General features: G+C 38.3%; 1 protein-coding gene across 5 annotated transcripts; it reads right to left on the bottom strand.

The window, feature by feature from the left end:
- Positions 1-2,251: 2,251 nt before the first annotated feature.
- On the bottom strand, positions 2,252-23,814 carry znf366 (zinc finger protein 366). Of its 5 annotated transcripts, none has more exons than XM_067412820.1 (5): positions 23,709-23,814; positions 16,347-17,403; positions 12,630-12,821; positions 6,444-6,618; positions 2,252-2,638 (listed from the first exon to the last, which is right to left on the bottom strand). In XM_067412820.1, the coding sequence occupies exons 2-5, from the start codon at positions 17,343-17,345 to the stop codon at positions 2,358-2,360; spliced, it is 1,647 nt and encodes a 548-aa protein (XP_067268921.1). In that variant the 5' UTR covers positions 17,346-17,403; positions 23,709-23,814; the 3' UTR covers positions 2,252-2,357. The 5 variants fall into 5 exon arrangements, with proteins under 5 accessions (XP_067268921.1, XP_067268922.1, XP_067268923.1 ...); XM_067412821.1 differs by having other exon boundaries at positions 2,252-2,631; positions 6,444-6,553; XM_067412822.1 differs by having other exon boundaries at positions 2,318-2,631.
- Positions 23,815-27,259: the final 3,445 nt, after the last annotated feature.

The following is a 27,259-nucleotide window of genomic DNA, read 5'->3' as shown; positions in this document are numbered from 1 at the left end:
TACTTTATAAAGACAGTCCCTTACGCGTTCACGGACAGGCACCATCTTGGAAAACAGTCTCGACAAATCGATCCACGAGCGCTGTTCTTAGTGAGCTGGTCGATAGGAATTAAGTTTGTGAAATTATTTGTATTTAGGGGCGGCAGTGGCTCAGTGGTTCATGTAGGTTGTCTACAAACCAGAAGGTTGGTGGTTCAATCCCCGGTTCCACCTGACCAAGTGTCGAGGTGTCCATGAGCAAGACACCTAACCCCAGCTGCTCCCGACGAGCTGGATGGCGCCTTACATGGCTGACACCGCCGTCGGTGTGTGAATGAGGGAGTGAATGGGTGAATGTGAGGCAAAATGTAAAGCGCTTTGGATAAAAGCGCTATATAAATGCAGTCCATCCATTCCATGCAGTCCATTTACATTAGATTTCCATGAAAACGCATCCCAGAGAACGATCTACTCGCTAACCATCTGTTAATCACCCCTAGGTTCATTTCTCACCGGAGTTGTCCTTTAAGAGAAGATTTAAAAGTGGTTACAGACTGAGCCGATCTGATATAATCCGGACAACACATTCTCACACCCAACTCGTCACATATGGACGCTTGACCAGTCTCACTATTAAACCATTATTGGTCTCACTATGACCAATTGCGTCATTACGTCAGCATCAAGCGGCAACCTCCCGCGATCTCTCTTGAAGCCAATACGGAAGTAATGTAAACTGCAATTCCTCAACTGGCCACTAGGGACAGGCTCCAGAAGGAGCAGAATCTCATTGAGCCCCATGTTAAAATTCTCAACTTTAAAGCAGAAAAAAACATGTTTACAGCCTGGTACAAATTGTGGTTTTGGCTTATAAGGCTAATGTTGATCTTCATGACAACTCTGAGGGGGGTGACTCATTCGTTTATAACTCATTCGTTTACGTTATATAAAGCCTTAAGGTTCTGCATAATTAGGGCGTGGTTACAGGTGGATAGCCATTTATCTGCCGTCTATAGTTATTGCGTCACCTCAGCTTCGCGCACATCCCGCCTTTTTGCCCATTTTCTGTTATCCAGGAGTGACACGCGATGACTCGCTCACAAGATGGCGACGCCCAGCTCGACCCTACTTTAAGCTTCAGAACGGCTTATCAGAATCCTATGGGTGACGTCACGGACACTACGTCCATATTTTTTTACAGTCTATGGTCAGCATTGATTGTAAAATGTCATTGGCTCTCGTGTGTCTTGTGACCGATTGCGTCATGCTCAGGAGTCTTTTGAATTATTTGGATGAGATGAAGGAGTTCGTTCACGGGGCAGCGGGATCATCATTTCAGCGATTAAAACATCAAGATCAACTCTGTTCTTCACATGAAGACATCGTATGACTTCAGAAGACTTGGAATGCAACATGAGCTAATACTTTTATACGGTTTTGGTCAGATTTTGCAATAAATACCTGTGACCTGTACATTTATTTGCCTGGTATGTGTTTTATATTGTTAAGATGTGGGTCGGTTTAGGGTAGGAGTGGAGTTAGTTGCTCCAAAATATAAAAGTAGCCTTTAAATATTAATAAAATCATGTCTGCTTTTACAAACGCAAAGAATTAAATGCGTCTGTGTATGACGCCAAAGGTTTTTCATTGAAATGAATGGAGCACCCAGCGCGTCGAAAATTGACGATAAAGGTACGCCCAGTTCGTTGAAAAGTGACGACAAGGGGTCCGGGTCAAGCGTCCATATGCGAAGAGTGTGTTGCAACGGAAGGCTGTTCCAAAGCCTAGGGCCGGCGATAGCAAAGGCTCTGTCTCCGCTGTGGTAAATGCATCTTGATTTAAGAACTTTTAGATATTTAGACTGAAAACAAGACAAAATGACTGAGTAAGAAGAGCATGTTTTACAGTGTTCACAGTCTCTGCACTGCAAATAATGCTCTTACTCAGTCATTTTGTCTTGTTTCCAGTCTAAATATCAAAAAAGTTCTTAAATCAAGATGCATTTGCTAGATCAGTAAAATGACGCAAGATATTTTCCTTGTTTTCGTAAAAATAAAATCTAAATGAAGAGAGTTTTTGCTTAAAACAGGCAAAATGATCTGCCAATGGGGTGAGAAAAATAATCTCATTTCTGTTTGGGACGGACACAAGAAACAAGATTTCAATCAGAAATAAGATTGTTTTTCTCACCCCATTGGCAGATCATTTTGCCTGTTTTAAGCAAAAACTCTCTTCATTTAGATTTGATTTTCAACAAAAATATCTTATGTCGTTTTACTGATCTAGTAAATGCATCTTGATTTAAGAATTGTTAGATATTTAGACCAGAAACAAGACAAAATGACTGAGTAAGAAGAGCTTTTTTCACAGTCTCTGTCTCAGAAGTCGTCCTCTTTATCGCTGTAGAACTCGCTCTTCTCCTCTTTTTCCTCCTCCTCTCGGGTCTCCAGTGTCGGTGTGTAGAGATCAGGACTGTATTGGCTCATTCTGTACAGGCTGTCCTCGTCTTCCTCCCGACTGGAGCTCCCGCCTTCAGACGGAGACAGACGGATTGGCCCACTGTGGCTCTTTTGGGACAGATCGAAGGGCTCGTCCTGACTGATGCGGGACAGGATCCGCAGGGGTCCGGAGAGACACAGCCGTCCCCGCCGCCTGAAGACTGACACAGAACACCATCAGTGTCAAACAGACGGACCACAAATATCTAAACACTCTTCAATCGCAGACTGCTCTCATGAAGTGGTGTATGTAGGATTCGTGTGCCATTGTGGCGTGCTATCAAGACACATAGTCGCCTTTAGCGTGATTATCAACACCATTTCATTCTATCCCCCTACACTGCCTCTAAAAGTAAACCTACCCATCACACACTCACACACACACACACACACACACACACACAAACACACACACTAAACCCCTATCCCTAAACCTACCCATCCCAGAAACCAAAATGCGTTAAGATAACACGCCACTTTCTAAAGCCAAGTATATGTTTACGCAAAGTCATGATGTCATCGAGACAATGGAGAAGCACGAACGTTCCATTGTGTCGTTATTCAAACGTTACTTTAGAATGTTCTCTGAGCGTTCCATTGTGTCATTATTCAAACGTTACTTTAGAATGTTCTCTGAGCGTTCCATTGTGTCGTTATTCAAACGTTACTTTAGAATGTTCTCTGAGCGTTCCATTGTGTCATTATTCAAACGTTACTTTAGAATGTTCTCTGAGCGTTCCATTGTGTCATTATTCAAGCGTTACTTTAGAATGTTCTCTGAGCGTTCCATTGTGTCATTATTCAAACGTTACGTTAGAATGTTCTCTGAGCGTTCCATTGTGTCATTATTCAAACGTTACGTTAGAATGTTCTCTGAGCGTTCCATTGTGTCATTATTCAAACGTTACTTTAGAATGTTCTCTGAGCGTTCCATTGTGTCATTATTCAAACGTTACTTTAGAATGTTCTCTGAGCGTTCCATTGTGTCATTATTCAAACGTTACTTTAGAATGTTCTCTGAGCGTTCCATTGTGTCATTATTCAAACGTTACTTTAGAATGTTCTCTGAGCGTTCCATTGTGTCATTATTCAAACGTTACTTTATAATGTTCTCTGAGCGTTCCATTGTGTCATTATTCAAACGTTACTTTAGAATGTTCTCTGAGCGTTCCATTGTGTCATTATTCAAACGTTACTTTAGAATGTTCTCTGAACGTTCCATTGTGTCATTATTCAAACGTTACTTTAGAATGTTCTCTGAGCATTCCATTGTGTCATTATTCAAACGTTACTTTAGAATGTTCTCTGAGCGTTCCATTGTGTCATTATTCAAACGTTACTTTAGAATGTTCTCTGAGCGTTCCATTGTGTCATTATTCAAACGTTACTTTAGAATGTTCTCTGAACGTTCCATTGTGTCATTATTCAAACGTTACTTTAGAATGTTCTCTGAGCGTTCCATTGTGTCATTATTCAAACGTTACTTTAGAATGTTCTCTGAGCGTTCCATTGTGTCAAACGTTACTTTAGAATGTTTTTGAAAGTAAATGCCTTTCCGAAGTGATATGTGAAGGGATAAGGGAGAAGAGCCAACTTTGCAAAAGGCGGATTTGAACCCGGGTCGATCGCATCAAAACCTTGTACAACTCTACTGAATACACCACTGAAGATGTTGAAATACAGATTTTTTTTAATGTTGTTTGGGTCACTTTTCAACAAAGCACAGGTGCATATAATCCCTATTCAGAGGGAATTAGTTTTAAAAGGGGAGATGGACTAATGAAATTTTTAAATGTGTGTGTGTGCTGCTGCACGTCCCTGTGTGTCTAATAATCAGAGTGTGTGTGTGTGTGTTGTGCACCACCTATAGGCTCATATCATTAACACACTCTTTAAATAACACAGAAATACTGCACTATTGACTTTAGAGCAGGTGTGTGTTGGTCAATGGTCAGTGGTTTTCAGTTCCTCACAATAGCAACACTCCAACAATGCTCCTGAACACACCTGGTTTAGACCAGACACCCATGGGGGAACACACACACACACACTGATGGGTGAACAGATGCACCAGTGCATTTGAAATTTAAACAACGTGGAGCTGGACGTGATCAAGTCCACGGTTTTCCCAGAGAATTTGACTTTTTAAATAGCAATTGTATAATATAAGAACACACACAAAAACTCATGGACATGTTTTGGATTTATGTTAAAGGGTCGAAAAACTAAAAACAAATCAAACTTGACTCTGTCGACATTGGAAATGATTGGAAATATGATAAAATATGACAACTCAGAGAATCTTTTGGTGGTATTAACTACAAATGAGCCACTGTACAAGAGTACAAAACACACACACACACACACACACACACACACACACACACTCAAAAACACACACATGCACGCACACACACACACACACACACACACACACACACACACACACACACACACACACACACACACACACACACACACACACACACACACACACACACACACACACACACACACACAAATTAACTGGTGTGGCTGTATGGTAAACAATACGGTAAAATTGAGTGAAAAGACTTGAATAAGAGGTTAAAATGAGACCAGACCCAGCTGTGATAAAGCATAACTCTTCATTTTGTTCCATTTTTATTGAATTTTGATGTTATATGTAACAGAATGTCCTTCTCTGTGTTCAGATATGACTGTTTGATGCAAAAACTGACACTTCAAATCAACATTTAAAAAAAAAAAAAACTAAACCTTGGCAAAAAGTATACTTTAAGAATGTCTAAGTATAAATCCAAATCCACAACTTAATAAAAATAAGTATTTATGTTTAAAAAACACACTAGCGAATTTATAAGCCACTTTATATAGAGTTATATAGGAATTACATCCGGCATTACATCCGTTTTTCTTTATTGACTCCATCCAGATGGCACTAATCTCCTTTAAATAAATGCCTTATCTTCATTTAAACATGGAATACTAAATTTAATTGCAAAATAATAAAAAAATATAGTAGAAAAAAAGTGTATTATTTTTAATGGGGAAAAATAGCTCATAAAAATGTTATAAATATTTCTTAGTATTATAAAATACCCTCAAAATTATAAATAATAATCAAAAAATATTATTGAAGAAACAATATATATATATACACATTTCAAAGCTTCGGTCACTTTTGACCGCAAAGGAGCAGAGTTATTGTAAGGACGTTTGCTCACAACTGAAGTAGTTTTGCTTCTCAAGTGTCTTGATTTAAAGGGTTAGTTCAGCCAGAAATGTAAACTCTGTCATTAATTCCTCCTGTGGTTGGCCAGCCGTCAGACCTCCGCTCATCTTCACACACAGATGAAGATATTAGTGTTGAAATCCGATGGCTCAGAAAGGCCTTCATTGACACCAATGTCATTTCCTCTTTCAAGACCCATAAAGGCACTAAAGACGTCGATACAAAGCCCATCTCACTACAGCGGCTCTACAATCATTGATGAAGAGGCCAGAATAGAGTTAGTGCGCAAAACAACTAAAACTGTCAACTAAAAGTGTCAAACTGCTGAAATCTCGTGACGTTGGCGATCCGAATCATGAATCGATTCACTGATTCATAACGGTTCGAAGCTTTGTTCTGAAATCGGCCATCACTATATAAGTCGTTATTTAGTGTTTTTTGCGCACTAACTCTATTCTGGCCTCTTCATCAATGATTGTAGAGCCGCTGTAGTGAGATGGGCTTTGTATCGACGTCTTTAGTGCCTTTATGGGTCTTGAGAGAGGAAATGACATTGGTGTCAATGAAGGCCTTTCTGAGCCATCGGATTTCAACACTAATATCTTCATCTGTGTGTGAAGATGAGCGGAGGTCTGACGGCTGGCCAACCACAGGAGGAATTAATCACACAATTTACATTTCTGGCTGAACTAACCCAGAGTTTTTAGCATGTTTATCCGTGTAAAGCCTCTTACCGCGCGCGTCCAGTCCCTGGTCCATGATGCCGTGCTTGACCTTCATGTGGCGGGTCAGGTTCCCCTTCAGCGTGAACTTGCTGGCGCAGTAAAGACATTTGAAGGGTTTGCTGTCAGAATGCAAGTGCATGTGGCCCATCAGATTATGCATTCTGTTAAACTCCTTTCCACACAGCTGTAAAGAGAGTAACTATTCAGATATCTGTGGCCCGGTCAAGCACTAGAGAAGATTTAAACCATGCTTCATTAGTTTGTTAACCCTGACTGAGAGTCAGAATGGGTGGCATTCATCGCTGGTCAGGACAATAAAGCACTGGACTCATTATTCTCACACAGATTTTGGTTTGTTTCTTTGTCAAACGCAAATGTGTTTTACTAGTTTCAGCTCGCCGCAGTTCTCATCTTCACGTCCAGCTCCTCGTTGTTTAAATAGCAAATGCACTGGCGCATCTGTTCACCCATCAGTGTGTGTGTGTGTGTGTGTGTGTGTGTGGTGGTGGGGGGGGGGGGCAAGTTTTTTGTGACATATGAGGACACAAATGTGTATAATGCCATGGGTATGACACAGGTATTACAGGAGAGGGTGAAATATGAGGACATTACCCATGGCCCCACTTTACAAAAGGCTTATAAATCACACAGGAGGAGTTTTTATGAGAAAGTAAAAATGCAGAATGTTTCCTGTGATGGGTAGGTTTAGGGGCTGTGTGTGTGTGTGTGCGTGTGTGTGTGTGTGTGTGTGTGTGTGTGTGTGTGTGTGTGTGTGTTCCCCCATGGGTGTCTGGCCTAAACCAGGTGTGTTCAGGAGCATTGTTGGAGCGTTGCTATTGTAAGGAACTGAAAACCACTGATCACTGACCAACACACACCTGCTCTAAAGTCAATAGTGCAGTATTTCTGTTATTAAAGAGTGTGTTAGTGATATGAGCCTATAGGCGGTGCACAATGGGCGTACACTCTGATTGTTACATTGTAAAAAAAATCCCCGTAAAAAAACAGTAGCTGTGGTTGCCAGAACTTTACCATAAAAAATATGGTAGCAAAATTTTAGTTTTTACGGGACAGCACTTAGTCTATTTTACAGTTCGAAACCGTATAATTTAAAGGTTAATATTGTAATAATTACGTGTACACAGTAAAAAAAATCTTTAAATTACAGTAAAAAACTGGCCGCTGTGGTTGCCATGTACAGTAAAAGAATATGGTAGCAACATTTTAGGTTTTACAGGACAGCACTTATTGGCAGACAAATTTAGCCTGTTTTAAGCAAAAACTCACTTCATTTTGATATTTTCTCCCAGAAAACAATGAACAATATCTCATGTCATTTTAATCATCAAGTAAATGCATCTTGAATTTTTTGATATTTGGACTGGAAACACTAAATAAGAAGAGCATTTTTTGCAGTGTGAAATAATCCGATGTTTCGTGTTGAGTTGTCATTCTCTGCAGGAATCACTGGAGTGTGTGTGATGGTCACTGGTGTGTGTTTTGAGTTTCTCAGACAGAGGGCTGGACGGTTTCTCTTCTGCTGTCCTTCCTCTGCATTCTTTTTTTTTATTAGGGTGGTCCTTTCCTTTCCTTCAGGAGGATAGAGGGACTGTAAACTGTCCGAACGGACCGTGAGAAAACAGGAAGGGCTCCTGAGCACAAGAGAAAGCGAGATGAAATCTATTTGCGGGGCCTTTTCTCGGGGGACGAGAGAGCCATTGTTACACAGTCAGTTTGTGCAGCGATATCCTTCCTACAGACGAGGAGACACTCAAATGCCAAAAACGAATCTGGTCATCGTTTGGACGCGCGTCCGAGCTCAAGGTCACACCTATTTCATTCGCATCCATCCCTCGGTGTTCTCTCCAATTCAGGACAAACGTTCTTCTAGTAACGCTAATAGAACGTTAATAATGTCCTCAAAATGTAAATGTTATTTGTATCATTCATGGAGCATCTGAAACATTTGTCTAACATTCTTTTTTTTTTTTAAATGAAAATTCACTATCCAAACTTAAATGGTTGCAAATCAAGAATGCTTTGGAATATAGACAGTTTGGTCTCATTTTAAAGAAGACAGCCAGCAGAGTATTGCTCAAGTGAAAAAAGTAATGTATAAAAAAAGTTATGGAAGTTTAAATTTATTGTAAATCAAATATACTGTACTAGATATTTAATATTTTATATAAAATGTTACAAAATAATTTGTACTCTAAAATTACTATCAAATTAAAGCCATTTGTCTAATCAATTTGTGTTCCAAATTTGAAGTTGATATCACAAAAATTGAAGTTCCCATGAGATTTTGATTATGCGCAGTACCACAAATAGCCACCGGGTATTGAAATTCCATTGATTTTTTTAATGCAATTTCCTGTGTCAAATTAATATATTTTTGTCCAAATATCCCAAAACAGTTTTCAGATATAGAACCGTGAGACTCAGACCTTTCCAACGATATGTGTTTTGCCAAGATTAGAAAAGGTTTTTATTATAAAGTAGTTAAATAAATATAAAACATGGCAACGCCACTTGGGGAGGAGCCAGCTAGAATAATTTTGAGCACTGCTTCCATGGTAACGCAAGGTCTGATTTCAAAACGGCCTACACAGAATTATTCTTGAGTTCGTAAGCTTTCGAATGATATATAGTTTGTCAACATTAGATCAGGGTATGATATAGGATATAATTGTTTTAAACATACAGTTGCAAATGGGCCCACCGGTGGGCCAGTGATGGTTAACAGGTTAAACCGTTCAGAGAACACTCAAAAACAACATTTTCATAACTTAATAGAAACATAAGACAATAATACTTCCAGCAACATTATTAGAATATTATCTGGTCTTTAATAAGCACAAAAACGTTGTGTGTCATTCATGGAGCGTTTGAAACACTTGTCTAATCTGTTTTTAAATGTAACAACCTAACTTTCAAAGAACCTTCAAATGTAACGTTTCCATGATGTTTGAAGAATGATGGAACATTTCCTTAACGTTCACATAACCAAGAACATTTTATTGATTTTTTGAACTGAAAAATGTTTTTAATGTTCAGAGAACACCCAGAAATAAATGTTTCTAACTTAACAGAAACATTAGTAAAACATTCTCCCGAAACGTTAATAGAACGTTTTCTGGCCTTTAATAATGTTCTCGAAACATTAGCACAAAAATGTTATTTGTATTATTCATAAAATATCTGAACATTCTTTTTTTAAATGTAGCAACTTGTTTCGAAACATTCAAAGTAACGTTCCCGTAATGTTTGAAGGATGATACAATGGAATGTAACATTTAACATTTTTAACCGTTTTGAATTCAAATATAAAGTTCATAATTCAATAGAAACATTATTAGAACATTATCTGGTCTTTAATAAGCACAAAAACATAATTTGTATCGTTCATGGAGCGTTTGAAACACTTGTCTAACGTGTTTTTAAATGTAACTTTTTTCGGAATGTTTTAAAAACACACAAATGTAACGTTTCCAGAATGTTTGAAGAATGATACAACGGAACATTCCCTTAACGTTCGCATAATCAAGAATTGTTTTTACATTTAAAAACCGAATGTTTTGAACTTTCCAAGAACATTTAAAGATAAAGTTTTCATAACCTAATAAAAACAATAGCAATGAATTCTTCCAGCAACATTATTAGAACATTATCTGGTCTTTCATAAGCACAAAAACGTTATTTTGTATCATGTATGGATTGTCTGAAGCCTTTTATTTGAACATTTGTCTAATGTATTTTTTTAATGTAACTACTTAATTCGGAATGTTCAAAAGTAACGTTTTCCAAAAATGTTTAAAGAATGATATAATGAAACATTCCCTTAACGTTCACATAACCAATCTTTTTTTCTTTTTTTTACCTGAACGTTTTTAATGTTCAGAGGACACTCAAAAATAAAGTTTTCATAACCTAACAGAAACATTAGCTAAACATTCTCCCGAATCGTTAATATAACGTTTTCTGACCTTTAATAATGTTCTCGAAACATTAGCAAAAAAATGTTATTTGTATTATTCATAAAATATCTGAACGTTCTGAACATTCAAAGTAACGTTCCCGTAATGTTTGAAGGATGATACAATGGAATGTAACATTTAACATTTTTAACGGCTTTGAATTTAAATATAAAATTCATAATTCAATAGAAACATTATTAGAACATTATCTGGTCTTTAATAAGCACAAAAACATAATTTGTATCGTTCATGGAGCGTTTGAAACATTTGTCTAAAGTGTTTTTAAATGTAACTTGTTTGGGAATGTTCAAAAAACACACAAATGTAACGTTTCCAAAATCTTTGAAGAATGATACAATGGAACATTCCCTTAACGTTCGCATAACCAGACACTCAGAAATAAAGCTTTCATAACTTAATAGAAACATTATCGAAATGTTTGTCTAATGTTTTTTAAATTGTAACTTTTCTTGGAATGTTCAGAGAACATTCAAAAGTAACGTTTCCATGGTGTTTGAAGAGTGATACAATGGAACATTCCAACATGTCCTCCGCTGTTTGTCGTTTTAACTCATGAAATACGACCCATAGGAGCGTTTTCTAAAGTTGTGCCCCTATCGACAGCAGGACACTTTCATTTTAAAGCATTTTTCCCTTTTATCTGCGAAATAAATTTAGGTTTTGCATAGCTCAGTTGGTAAGGCATTGCACCATACAACACCATGTGATCATGCGAACGTGAGTTAGATCCCAGGGAACACGCACATGTGCTCATAAAGAGTGTGTGACTATAAATCACTGGGCAGGTTTAGGGATGGGGTGGGTGTATAGTTGTAAATAAAAATAAAAAAAAATTCTAAATGGAAATATGACAAATGGTGGTAAAAAGTCAACACATTGCATTAAAATGAACATGCATTTTGATTGGTAACGGCAGTCATACGTCAGACACGATACTGTCATTATTTTAACGGCAGCTAGAGGGCGCATGACTTTAAAACGTAAATATAGGTCGTAATGCGGTGCTTGAAAAACGACCTATAGAGCCGTATATTTTTGGTGGACAGGTTGGAAAGTTCACATCACCAAATATGTAAATACTGGATGCTCAGAGAACACATAGAAATAAAGTTCATGACCTAATAGAAACATTTGCACGGCGTTCCTTGAGGGTATTTGGTTTGCTGGGCTTAAAAATAAAAGTGCCAGGAAGAACCAAAAAAGGGCTTTCACAGTGATGCCACAGAAGAACCATTCTGGGTTCCCCAAAGAACCGTTTTGTGAAAGGTTCTTTAAAGAAAAAAACCCAATTCTAAACATTTTATAGTCTAAAGAACTTTTTGTGCAATGGAAAGGTTCTTTGGATACTAAAGGTAACCAAATAACCATTTAAGAACCTTTATTTTTAAGAGTGTACACTGTAAAAAACTATTTAAAAAATAAGTCACCTGGTTGCCTAAAAATTTTTTGAGTTCATTGAAATAAAATTTTTTGAGTTACTACAACGAACATTTTTTATAACCGACAACCTTTATTAAAATATTATTGACACACTGTAAAAATGTTGGTTTTTGTTGGTTTAACTCAAAAAATTAAGTAACCGGGTTGCCTTAAAATTTTGAGTTTATTAAAATTAAAAATTTGAGTTGATACAATGAAGGAAATCGGTTTAATAAATAGAAACTCGAAATATTATTGTATCTGAACCACATAAAACATGTGATAAATCATGAAAATAGCACAATTTGGCTGCGTCATCACAAATAAAACACACACAATTACACAATATGCTACAAAATCTTTTAATAATAATTTAATAAAGGTTGTCGAATCTCAAAAAAAATTATTGTATTAACTCAAATTTTTAATTTCAATGAACTCAAAATTTTAAGGCAACCAGGTGACTTTTTTTCTAAATAATTTTTTACAGTGCAGATTTAGTAAGCATATTGGGTAATTGTGTGTTTTATTTGTGATGACGCAGGCAAATTGTGCTCTTTTCATGATTCATCACATTTTTTATGTGGTTCAGATACAATAATATTTTGAGTTTCTATATATTAAACTAATTTCCTTCATTGTATCAACTCAAATTTTTAATTTCAATAAACTCAATTTTAAGGCAACCAGGTTACTCACTTTTTTAAGTTAAACCAACAATATTTTTTTACAGTGTATGACTTTGGTTGGCGTTATTGAATGAACAGCATTGACTCACCTTGCATTTGTAGGGCTTGATGTCGGAGTGGACGATCATGTGGGCCTTGAGCGTCTGTTTCTGGACGAAGCTCTTGTAGCAAAGATGGCACTGATAGGCCCGAATGTTGGTGTGGATCAGGACGTGGCGCTTCATGTTGGCCAGAAGTGTGAACTCACGGCCACAGATGCGACATTTGTGCTCCTTCACACCCTGCAAAACACACAGATGAGGATCAACGTCCATTAGAAGACCAAACCTGATGCTCTTACACATCATACAACCTGGTCTCATTGGAAAAACGTACCTGTGGCAATGTTTTTGCAAAATACGTACCATTAGGCACATATCACCGCAGTTTCAAAGTGAAATGTCCACTGGGTGGCGCTAGTTTTTTCCGGAACAGATGTGTGTGAATCTGGCATTTTTTGTTACGTTGGTTTTTTAACGTACACACACACTAAACCCTAAACCGATCCGATAGTGTTAACAACAGCAAATGTGACAAAAATAAGATTGTATCCGTGTCATTCAGCTTGTGTTTTGAACTCAAAATGAAGAGAGTTTTTGCTTAAAATAAGATTAATAATCTGCCAATGGGGTGAGAAAAATAATCTTGTTTTCTGTTTGAATTAAGATTATTTTTCTCACCCCATCGGCAGATTATTTATCTTATTTTAAGCAAAAACTCTCTTCATTTTGAGTTTTTTCTTCCTAAAAAAAGACAATAAATTTAACTTGTCTAGTAAATGTGTCTTAATGTAAGATTTTTTAAATATTTGGACTAGAAACAAGACAAAAATACTGAGTAAGAAAAGCATTTTTTGCAGTGAAGACGTACTTTTCATCTAATCAGAGTGAGCTAATATAGACAGGTCTCCCACACCTTCCAACACAAATCAAGTTAAACTGCAAATTACTATTTAAATATTACTCCTGTGTCTAATGTACTCCACGCGCGCGCACACACACACGCACGCACACATACTCGTGCGCGTAATAATAATAATAATAATGCGTTCAATTTATATAGCGCTTTTCAGGGCACTCAAATCGCTTTACATAGAAGGGGGAATCTCCTCAACCACCACCAATGTGCAGCACCACCTGGATGATGCGACGGCAGCCATATTACGCCAGAACGCTCACCACACACCAGCCGATTGGTGGAGAGGAGACAGAGTGATTAGGCCAATCAGGATATGGGGATTTTTAGGAGGCCATGATGGACAGGGGCCAATGGGCAAATTTGGCCAGGATGCCGGGGTTACACCCCTACTCTTTTTCCGAAAGACATCCTGGGATTTTTAATGACCACAGAGAGTCAGGACCTCGGTTTAACGTCTCATCCGAAAGACGGTGCTCTTTGTCAGTACAGTGTCCCCATCACTATACTGGGGTGTTGGGACCCACACAGACCACAGGGTGAGCGCCCCCTGCTGGCCTCACTAACACCTCCACCAGCAGCTCCTGGTTTTCCCAGTTGGTCTCCCATCCAGGTACTGACCAGGCTCAGCCCTGCTTAGCTTCAGTGGGAAACCAGTCTTGGGCTACAGGGTGATATGGCTGCTGGCTGCGTAACACTGTGTGCCACTATATGAGGACACGGAACCATAAACTCTCACTTCATGAGAATTTAATGTTTCATTTGAGAAAACTGTCAAAAGAACACAGACACTCAAAGGTCTTCCCGGCAATTATCACCGTAAATAATAAACGTATTAAATTTAAAAACATTTTGCTCTGGTACAGAATTGGTACTGAGTACCGATACATTTTGATGGTATCGGTACCGACAACTGGAACTACTACTACACTCTTTCAGGTGTAAAAGAGTCTGGATTGTTGTTAATATGAGAATTATGATGAATTTTTTACAAGTATTGTATAACATGAGTAGCTGTCGGGCGACTTTCATTTTTAAAAAGTAGCTCTCAAATGAATTTATTTAAAGGGATAGTTCACCCAAAAATGAGCCTGTGATGTTTATCTGCAGACCCCCAGGGCGTCTGAGTTGTTACCCATTCACTTGATTATATGACCGACACACAGCAACGGTTGAGTTAAAAATCTTCTCCTGAAGGAACAAGCACACCTACATGTTGACGCCCTGGGGGTCAGCAGATAAAGGCTAATTTTTGGCTGAACTATCCCTTTAAATAAATGTGTTCTTCTCAAGTGGTTTCAGCAACAGGAGCTGAAGCCGTGACACAATCTCCAATTATTTCCCAGCTCCAGTCTCAATATACACTGTATAAAATTCTTATTGGTTTAACTTAAAAAAGTGAGTAACCTGGTTGCCTAAAATTTTTTGAGTTTACTGAAATTAAATGTTTGAGTTGATACAATGAAGGAAATTGGTTTAATAAATAGAAACTCAAAATATTATTGTATCTGAACCACATAAAAAATTTGATAAATCATGAAAATAGCACAATTTGGCTGCGTCATCACAAATAAAACACACTATTACCCAATATGCTACAAAATCTTTTAATAATATTCTAATAAAGGTAGTCGAATCTCAAAAAATTTTCATTGTATTATCTCCACAAAAAAGCCTCTGAAAACTTGTATTTTTTAACTTTCTGAATAACTCGTGGATGCAGTCGTATGTTATATCCTGTGCTTTATATCATGTTCACACATGTGTGGGTTTAGGGATGGGGTTACATGTTAAACGTGTCTAAATAGCGTAAATAAAATAAATGTAAATGGAATAATGCTTGCTTATTAAATTGAGAATCACACTCCAACATGTCATAATGGCAAAATTATAAACCAATTACATTTCACCATGACAATAACATTCCCATACACTGTAAAAAATTATTTAGAAAAAACGTAACCTGGTTGCCTTAAAATTTTGAGTTCATTGAAATTAAAATTTTGAGTTAATACAATGAACATTTTTGAGATTCGATAACCTTTATTAAAAGATACTTAAAAGATTTTGTAATCAAATTGGGTAATTGTGTGTTTTATTAGTGATGACGCAGCCAAATTGTGCTATTTTTATGATTTATCACATTTTTTTATGTGGTTCAGATACAATAATATTTTAAGTTTCTATTTTTAAAACCAATTTCCTTCATTGTATGAACTCAAATTTTTGATTTTAATAAACTCAAAATTTTAAGGCAACCAGGTTACTCACTTTTTTAAAGATAAACCAACAATAGGTTAGGTTTAGGGGTAGGGGCAGTGTGTGTGATGGGTAGGTTTAGGGGTAGGGGCAGTGTGTGTGATGGGTAGGTTTAGGGGTAGGGGCAGTGTGTGTGATGGGTAGGTTTAGGGGTAGGGGCAGTGTGTGTGATGGGTAGGTTTAGGGGTAGGGGCAAGTGTGTGTGTGATGGGTAGGTTTAGGGGTAGGGGCAGTGTGTGTGTGCCCTTGTTTATATTACATTGTGGGGCCCAAATGTCCCCAAAGGTATAGGATAGTAAAAACTGAGATCACCTACATCACCAACCAAGCGGTCCCCACTTTTCAAAAGGCTTATAAATCATACAGGAGGAGTTTTTTTTTTTAGAAAGTAAAAATGCAGAATTTTTCCTGTGATGGGTAGGTTTAGGGGCAGTGTGTGTGTGTGTGTGTTTAACCATTATGCCTATGGAAAGTCGCCATAAAACATGGAAACATATGTGTATGATAAGGGCCCAATAAGTAAATGTAACTAAAAAGTGCTAGTTAGAATCACTGTTGGGAATTGTATTTGATTTGGAGTGTTTTCTCCTCACCTTGTGTGTGAGTGTGTGTTGTTTGAGATGGTGCGACTGCACGAACTCCATCCCGCACTCGCTGCAGATGAACGGCCGGATGTCCTTGTGCTTCATCATGTGGTTCTGGAGCTGACTCGGGTACTGGAAGCTTTTCCCGCACTCGCCGCAGTCGTAGTGCGAGGGCCCGCGGTGCGCGCTCAGGTGCCGCTTCAGCTGCGCCAGTGTGGCAAAGTCGAGCCCGCACTCCACGCACACGTTCTCCTGCCCGCGCTCGTGCTTGAGCTCGTGCGCGCGCAGCTCGCTCGGGTACGCAAAGCCTCGGCCGCAGACTCCACAGCTGTATGGCTTAACGTCGCTGTGCTGCATCATGTGTCTCTTTAAATGACTCGTCTGCGTGAAGGCTTTATGGCACACTTGGCATTTGTGCGGGCGCGCGCCCTGGTGCGTGAGCATGTGTGTGTGCAGGTGGCTCAGCTGCTTGAAAAGCTTCCCGCAGAGGTTGCATCCATGCGGTTTAATCCCGCTGTGCCCGAGGATGTGCGTGATCAGGTTATATTTGGAGGTGTACGATTTTTCACACATGCGGCATTTCCAGCGTTTCTGATCGCCGCCAACATCCACATAATAGCTGTCGTCCACGTGGACGCTCAGCTTCTCCGATTTCGCGGCTTCGGGATTTCTGCGGCGAAATCTGAGCGCTTCGTTTGGGTAGAAAGGATTTGGGGAGACTTGCGGGACCGAACCGGGTAGGAGGAACGGGAACGGGACTAAACTGGGATGGAAAGTTGGGAAGTACGGACTGCGCATGAGCAGAGGAGACGGCGGCCATATTGGCACTTCTTGCTTCACCTGAACGACGCGATGCAGCCGAAGCCTGTTTAGGTCGATCATATCAGGGATGTATCTGTGGGCTTGAGGAACGATGGGATGAGGAAGAGAGTACGGAAGAAGAGAAAGATCAACGTTTCTGCAGGGAAAGCCATCTGCGCGCTTGCTTTCGCTCTCATTTGAATCCATGCTGAAAGTTTTCTATGCGTTCTTCAGATCTTGAGTGTGAAAACTGTCCATCACCCGCCTGTGAAAAACAAAACAGAGAGTACACGACTTCATTACTGGAGTAAAAGTACTGCTGGTCAAATATTACTCCGTTACAAGTGAAAGTTGTAAAAACAGATTTTTACTCAAATAAAAGTACAGGAGTATTTGTTTTTAAAAGTACTTAAGTATCAAGTGCAGTGCATTATTGTATTATAGTTGTATAAATGCACATTATGCCATCATGGTTTAAGCCAGTCAGTGACGCTCCATCTGACACACTAGCATACGACTAACTTAAACTCATTTAAATACTTGTAGAAAAGTTACAAAGCTCTTTATAAAGCTGCTGTCACTTTAAGGCCGAATGCACGGATCCAATACACTGACACACATCTGATATTCTCACACTGTTCACCTTCACTGAAGACAGAATCAACTTTGTTTATGTGAATACTCCACTAAATGAGCATTTGGACATCCGTCTTCTTCCATTTTGCTCTAAACTATAAATCAGTGTTTAATAAATGCTGTGAAATCATTGAACTTCACGAGACTCTACAAGAGTGATTCCTGAAAGGCTTTCTGCAAAAACCCAAACACCTTTTAAAGAAGAAAAAAATCATCACTGACTTTCAAAGCTGCGACAGAAACGACTTTCCACTTCGAGGACCTTGATAGAAATGTAGTGGAGTAAAGAGGACGATATTTGTCTTTCAGATGGAGTGAAGTTAAAGTCAGAAGTTTACAGAAAAAATAATACTCCAGTAAAGCACAGAGACTCAAACAGTGAACTTCAGTACAGGACTCGAGTAAATGTGTTCAAATATTGTCCAGCTCTGAAAAAAAAAACACATTTATTACACTGACATTCATGCATTACACAGCATTCAAGGCACATGTGCACTGACATTTTTAAGTACAATCGACTTAGATTATGTTAAACTGACTTAAAAAAAATAGTTGCACATTGTATAAACGCAAGCTCTTCTGTAGCTCAACCAGGAGAGTGTGGCGCTAGCAACCCCAAGGTCATGGGTTCGATTCCCAGGGAAAGCAAGAACTGACAATGATGTAAACATGTATACATTGAATGCAATGTAAGTCGCTTTGGATAAAAGCGTCTGCCAAATGTAAAAAAACGTATTAAAAAAAGTTTAACATTTCTTAACTTATTTTGGTAAGTTAAAACAATGTAAAAACATCTGTTGGCTTATCTTATTGAACATATAATTTTTTACATTGTGGGTCAATTCAACTACACTGTAAAAAATTGTTTTAAAAAAAATTAGTCACCTGCCTTAACATTTTGAGTTAATTGAAATAAAAACATTGAGTTAATACAATGAACATTTTTGAGAATCAACAACTTTTATTCAAATATTTTGTAAGCATATTGGGCAATGGTGTTTTATTTGTGATGATGTCGCTAAACTGTGCATCCTTTATCAAATTTTTTATGTGGTTCAGATACAATAATATTTTAAGTTTCTATTTATTAAACCAATTTCCTTCATTGTATCAACTCAATTTTTTTATTTCAATAAACTCTAAATTTTAAGGCAACCAGCATACTTACTTTTTTTTAAGTTAAACTAACAATATTTTTTTCTTTTACAGTGCAGATATCATTTTTTTTTTTTGTCTGGTGAGAGAAATACATAAATTAAGATGAAAGCCAAAATATTAGATGACTGAGTAATCCACTGTTTTGTAGAGGAGGGTTTCACATGAGATTCGATGCCAAATTAGAGGGGTGTAAAAATAACTTTAGAAAGATGGCAGCATCATTATTTTACTTTCACACAGAGATTGGTAGATCTATTAGTGAAATCGTTTGACTTTAGAAATCTTTGTCTCATTATACGCCAAAAGTGATTGTTCAAAAATGGGAAAAAAGCTTGTTCTTGTGTTTTTTGTCCCAAGTTTGCATGCCTGTAACATAAGAAGTCTTAAATCTATCTTAATATCATTTTATATTCTGATTCTTAACAACAACTTCTTTAGGTATTTCCTTTTTAAAGGCCCTCGATGATTCAGTTCCAGAGATATGGAGATCTTAATGCGGCTCCAAGAGTAAAATGGCCAATTTTAGTGGTCAAAAACCAAATGTGGGCCACTATGCATATAGTTGATACTTTCATATGCATATAGTTGATACTTTCATATGCATATAGTTGATACTTTCATATGCATATAGTTGATACTTTCATATGCATATAGTTGATACTTTCATATGCATATAGTTGATACTTTCATATGCATATAGTTGATACTTTCATATGCATATAGTTGATACTTTCATATGCATATAGTTGATACTTTCATATGCATATAGTTGATACTTTCATATGCATATAGTTGATACTTTCATATGCATATAGTTGATACTTTCATATGCATATAGTTGATACTTTCATATGCATATAGTTGATACTTTCATATGCAAATAGTTGATACTTTCTTTTAAAGAGGAATATCTGAAGAACAAATAGTGTGGAAACTAGAAATGTATCTTGTTGTTGTTTTTTTTATCAACACGATTGCATAAAACATACCTGTCTAAGTGCCAGCTTCTAGATATTAAACAATTGACCATTTTACTCCTCGAGCCGCATTAAGATCTCCATATCTCTGGGATTGACCCATATGGGGCCTTTAAAATGAAAGTGCCAAGAGAAATGTTTGTTAAGACCCAGAATCTAAAAGGATATTAAGATATTTTTAATGCTTCTAGAGTTACAGGCATGCAAACTTGGGGAAAAAAACACAAGAAGTGCTTTTTAACCATATTTGAACGGTCACAGTTGGCGTATAATACAACACAGATTGATAAAGTCAACATATTTCACTAAAAGATCTACTAATCTTTGTGTGAAAATAAAATAATGATGCTGCCGTCTTTCTAAAGTCATTTTTACACCCCTGTAATTTGGCTCCAAATCTCAAGTGAAAATTGTCATTTCGACCCTCCTCTACAAAACAGTGGATTACTCAGTGAATATACTGCTGTGATATTTAATATTTTGGCCATTATCACTATTTATGTCTTTCTTTTGAAAAAAAAATATTACCAAAATCAAAAATTGGAGCCAGGTAAGTTTCTGAAATTCGGTTGATTTGACAAGGAAGGACCAGGGAACCGAACCCTCAATATCGCACAAATATCTAAACGTTCTTAAATCAAGGCACATTTACTGGAGGAGAAGCAAAATGCCTGAAGGTGTTAAATTTGTGCTTAAAACGAGAGCAAATATCCGACAATGGAGTCAGAAAAATAATCTTGTTTTCCCTTTGGCTCCATTGGCAGATGGACATCTTGATTTAAGAAGATATTAGTATTAAATATAGACAAATATACTTGGAAAGATCATCATTCATTTTATTTCTACACTCAAAAAAATGAACTTATGACGTTGTTCACTTTATTTAAGCAGTTCATCTTGATTTAACACCATTATATCAGGTTTCTGGTTCAAATGTAATTGATTCATGTTAAACTGACTTAAAACCGTCACTCTTTGACATAACTGGATGTTTTTATTTTAAAATAACATGATTCAGTCAAGTGACCCAATCACACAGGACTTCACTTCCCATCATGCTTTGCAAAGGGGCTGAATTCAGAGAGTAAATGTTTAAATAAAGTGCAATTTATGCATTTCTAACGAGATGAGAAAATGGAGACTTTTAAATGTTTAATGTTTTGTTATGTTGGCATTTAAAAGTGTGTGTTATGTGTGTGTTTTTGGAGGTTATCATTGTGGTGAAGTGTAGAGCGTGTGCTTGGGTTGAGGATCTGATAATAACTATTAAAGTTGTTTTAATAATTAAAAAAAACAACACCATGGATGTAACAAAACCATCTAGCCAATACAGTCTTGTAATGTAAAAGGTAATGTTGTAAAACACTCGCAGTTTATGAGGACATGATTCGGTTTATGGACTATTGTATGCGACTAAACCTTAGCAGTAGCAAGCGAAACGGTTTTGCACGTCAGACTAGTGTAACGTTATACAGAACAACAATGGAGTCCGTTAGCGCATTTGAATGACGAAGCACGCGATCGTGTCGTTTACTGATGTTTACTCACGCGACGATAGCCGACAGCACAGACATCTGAAGCCGTTTTACTCACCGGCTGCTTCCAAAGCAGGACCGAACCTTTATCGCTGGGACCACTCCGTCAAAAACACACTTCTTGGAGTGTGGAGATCCACTTTGCGATGCGACTGAAGCATTTCTGCGTTCAAATCGGTTCAGATGCAGCGCTGCCTTCCCAGAATGTTGTGCTGAAGCGTTGAAGTCGCTTAATGTCAAAGTGGAGGAATGAAGTGGAGCGCGGCGCGGACTATAACGACAGAAGTGTTCACGGACGACTGGATCTGCAGCTGAGAGTGTGTATGGGCGTGCGTTTCCTCTCTCGCTCTAGTCACGCGCGCGCACCCTACCGGGAGAAGAGCCGTACGGCCCATACAAGGACCTTCCGCTCTATTAACGTCAAGCCGACCCATACTCGAAAAAAACTCTCCGAAACTTGTGAGAAACCGGAAGGAGTATTTTTGACACAGAAATACTCCATCAAACGTCCAACATTAGTTTTTGAAACTTTGTCTATGTTTAGGATGGGAATCCAAGTCTTTAACAGTGGAAAGCTCAGTATGGACGAAACAGCATTTCACCGCCCCTTTAAGTAAATCCAATGTTTTTTTGAGTGTAGAAATCCCGATGGTTCAGCAAACACCAGATTTAACCCTAAAGAACGAGTGGATCCATCTCTTCCTCTCTGTCTTTCACTTTCACTGCATTAGGACGGGGACTTCTCTTTTTCACTATAATCCATCAGCCTGCGCTCTCATTCGAGTACAATACAGTCAAACTACACTCAATGCGCTGGATTTACTTCATTTCTGTATGCCAGCAGGTTCCACGTAACTGGGTTAAGCTGAATTTAATGATCTTTGTTGATGTCAGGAAACGTTTACGTAAGGTTATTTCAATGCTATTTAGTTAAATCAGGTTAACATTCTTAATTTTGTCCAAAGTTAAATGATCCTAAAATGAATATCAAACAAAAACAAGTAATCGAATTTAATTACAAAATGACAAATGTTATCTAACAAGAAAACCTTTTACAAAATCTTATTGGCTAGAAGATCGTTGTTTTACATCCATGGCATGCCCAGTAGTTGATTATTATTATTAAAACAGTTTTAATTCTTATTAGCTCTACACTCTACACTCTTCACCTCCAAAAACACACACATAACACACACTTTTAAAAGCCAACATTAAACATTTAAAAGTCTCCATTTTCTCATCTCGTTAGAAATGCATAAATTGCACTTTATTTAAACATTTACTGTCCGAATTCAGCCCCTTTGCAAAGCATGATGGGAAGTGAAGTCCTGTGTGATTGGGTCACTTGACTGAAAATAAAAACATCAAGTTATGTCAAAGAGTGACAGTTTTAAGTGAATATAACATAAGGCGATCGCATTTGAACCAGAAACCTGATATAATGGTGTTAAATCGAGATGAATTGCTTAAATAAAGTGAACAGCATCATAATCGTGGAAATATTAAGAGGAAAAAATTTGCCATAATTAAATACAAGTTCTGCTTTAGTCAGATTAATGACTGATAGCACATCCGCAAACGAGGAAATCACATGCGTAATTATATTTACAGGACACTTAATGCGATTTTTCACACGTCACATGATTATTTAACATGCATTTTGCATATTTGATCATTTTGCATGCACAAAAAGTAGTGCATATACACTAAAAAAGAACAAATTCTGCTTTTCATGAAATGAAAATAAAGAAAATAGGTTGTTTTAACCCAATGTTGGGTCAAATATGGACTAACCCAGTGATTGGGTTGTTTTAACCCTGCAGTTGGGTTAAATATTTGCTTAAGACAACCCAATTGCTGGGTTAAAACAACACAATGGCTAGGTTAGTCCATATTTGACCCAACATTGGGTTGTTTTTTACTCAGAACATTTTAGAGTGTATACATTCAAAAAACTGCTGGGTTAAAAACAACCCAAGTTGGGTTAAAAATGGACCAACCCAGAAATAGGGTTCATTTTAATGGGTCCATTCACTGTGTTCAAACAACCCAATTTCTGGGTTTGTCCATTTTTAACCCAACTTGGGTTGTTTTTAACCCAGCATTTTTTAGAGTGTACTATCTGAAAAACGCAGGTCTGGGCATTAAACTCCATCTGCAAACGAAGCATCTGAGCGGATCGCTTTAACATAAGTGCATCACCTCCATCAGCTGGACTGACCAGTGTGTGTGTGTGTGTGTGTGTGTGTGTGCGCGCCTCTTACCTGTCTCCTGCTCTGCGCTCCTCACAATGAGCCTCCAGCCTCGCGAACAGCATTTGAAGTGACTTAAGAAAGAGAACAGGAACAATCACTTTGTTCTCATTTTTCAGATGAGTACCTTCGCAGAGAAGGAAGGAAGGGAGGGAGAGGAAGTCAACAAGCCTGTGCTTTCCTGCCCCAAAATAAGGAAACACTAGATACACATCTCCATTCCTCTCCGAAACACGGCCGAGGACTGAAGCAGGCGTTATACTGGAGCTCTCACACACACACACACACACACACACACACACACACACACACACACGAGAAGATGTCTAACCCTCTGATGTCCATCACACTGCACCGGCCTTACATGCAGACCACTCTGACCTTTGACCCTTGCCCATAAGACTGTCCTATTTATATAGCGCTGTGTTTTATTAATTATAACATCGGCATTATTCATTTCTTCCCAGAATGCACGTTGACTCAAACGGCGCATATGGCAGAAACTACATATTCTGGAGAATATTTAGACTAAATAAATGTATTTTATATTACAGAAATATATATATATTTTCAAACGATTATGCATTTACAGTAAATGTATACTATGTATATCGCCATCATGATGGCGCCGTGGATGGCCGCCTCGGTGTGGAGCTCCTCTGTTGCACTGGAAGCTTCAGCACCAAAAAAAATTCCTTGTGTGTGAAAGCACACATGGCAATAAAGCTCTTTCTGATTCTGATACTAATGCTATTTTTATATCTACATAAATATGTTTTTGATAAGTTTTACTTCCTTATATTTCCACATATATTTTTGGGCCACACACACACACACACACACACACACACACACACGCACACGCACACGCACATGCACACACACACACACACACACACACACGTTAGGTTTTTGTGAATTGTGGGGACTTTCCATAGGCGTAATACATTTTATACTGTGCAAACTGTATTTTCTATCCCCTTACACTGCCCCTACCCATCACACACACACACACACACACACACACACACACACACACACACACACACTGCCCCTAAACCTACCTATCACACACACACACACACACACACACACACACACACACACACACACACACACACACTGCCCCTAAACCTACCTATCACACACACACACACACACACACACACTGCCCCTAAACCTACCTATCACACACACACACACACACACACACACACACACACACACACACACACACACACACACACACACACACACACACACACAGCCCCTAAACCTACCTATCACACACACACACACACACACACACACACACACACACACACACACACACACACACACACACACACACACACACACACACACACACACACACACACACACACACACTGCCCCTAAACCTACCTATCACACACACACACACACACACACACACACACACACACACACACACACACACACACACACACACACACACACACACACACACAGCCCCTAAACCTACCTATCACACACACACACACACACACACACACACACACACACACACACACACACACACACACACACACACACACACACACAGCCCCTAAACCTACCTATCACACACACACACACACACACACACACACACACACACACACACACACACACACACACACACTGCCCCTAAACCTACCTATCACACACACACACACACACACACACTGCCCCTAAACCTACCTATCACACACACACACACACACACACACACACACACACACACACACACACACACACACACACACACACACTGCCCCTAAACCTACCTATCACACACACACACACATTTATATATTACCAAAAGTATATTTATCTAAATATAAATATAATCTTTAGTGTAAATTCATAAAAAAAAATTTCAATATAATTTCGGCAATATAAATATTTTTATACTGATTATATATATATATCAAAAATACATGACAATAAAACATGTTACAGTTTTTTTCAGTCACTAATAAGCACTTACATATACTTCAGATCATTTTTCTAAACTCTTAACACAGACTCACACCTACAAAACACAGCTGGCCAAATGGATCATTTTCTTCTCAAAAGCACATTTTGTTAAATATACACTAACTCTTCATTTCAAAACAGAACACATCTTTCTCTACACACTCGAACTTTACCAAAACACTGGACATCGGACTCACAATGGAAATATTCTGTCAAAGAATAACACTTTCACTTCACAATGTACACGCAGTCAATCAAAGTACAGCAGGTTTCAAAATACTGGCTACTGTTAACATTACAAAGACTGCAGAGACTTTTATGTTTCAGTTTTACAGGTGTTTACACGAAAAACATGCAATCCTCTGTTTTTGCACTAAATATCCTGTCACATGGCTGTCCTGTCTTGTGTGCACATGTGGGTTTTGTCCTTCTGAGCATGTGCTCCTGTCATTGTCTGACCCCTCCCCCTCGTTATCTGATTAGTGTTGATTTCTCGCACCTGTTCCCTCTTGATTTCTTCCCTTTATAAGCTCCTTGTGTTTGTCAGTCTGGGTCGTATCCTTGTACTGTCTACGTCTTCTGGTCCCCTGTGACTTCTTCGTGGTATGTGTTCAGTTCCGGTTTATGTATTTTCTAGTTTATGGTTTCCCCCTTGTGGGTTTTGTTTTGCACTTATGTTTTGTTTGTTGTGAATAAATCTTACTCCTCTTGCACTTGAGTCCTCGCACCATCTTCCCTTGTCTGTGACGTGACAATATCTTGGTTGGGAACTGTATGTCCACATGTACAGTAATGTTCACATTCAAAAGCATTCTAGTAAAAAACAAATCAGTTTTTTTTCTCTTTACTACAGGAGGTACAGTAGATACACGGTATGATAGAACAGAAAAACGTTTTACAGTATTGCTTACAGTGAACAAAATATCCATTAAACACACAAGAACATTTTGAACAAAGCAAAAACAACAGCAAAAAAACATGCTAAAAAAATAAGCACAAAATGACTGTGTTTAAAGGGTTACTTCAGCGATTAGCATATGGCTTTGTATCAGTAGAAACCCTGGAGTATATTCAAATGATCGTGCTTTCCCCCTCATATCCCCCTGAGACGAGAGATTTATGCATTTTATTTGTGGAAAAATTCCTCCTATGATGCAAATTGACGATATTTGCATCATAGGAGGAATGTTTGCCCAAAGGCTAAAGACTACAGCCAGCAGAGGGAGCCATTTCCGCATGTTTAACCCGCTCATGAGGATGGAGATCACACTCACAGCTCAGAATATTGTCTCACAGCACTGAGCACTGACTGCAGGAGTGAGATAAATGAGCGGATGAGCTCTCGTGATGAGTGCTGAGGTAATCGCGACTACACTCGCGGCATACATTCACAACGCCAGTTCAGTCTGGCGCCTTTCAGTTCATGCCTTTACAAGCTTAACTTTTATAGAAATTAATTTGAGAAGTTAAAAGACTTCCATTGCTCAGCATAGCTGTGTTTAAATGAGTGCCTGAGCTGAGCTGAGCTGTGAGTGTGATCTCCATCCTCATGAGCGAGTTAA

The sequence above is a fragment of the Pseudorasbora parva genome, chromosome 13 (assembly GCF_024679245.1).
Source record: "Pseudorasbora parva isolate DD20220531a chromosome 13, ASM2467924v1, whole genome shotgun sequence".
In the NCBI taxonomy this organism is placed as follows: Eukaryota; Metazoa; Chordata; class Actinopteri; order Cypriniformes; family Gobionidae; genus Pseudorasbora; species Pseudorasbora parva.
This window is presented reverse-complemented; position numbering and strand designations above follow the sequence as displayed.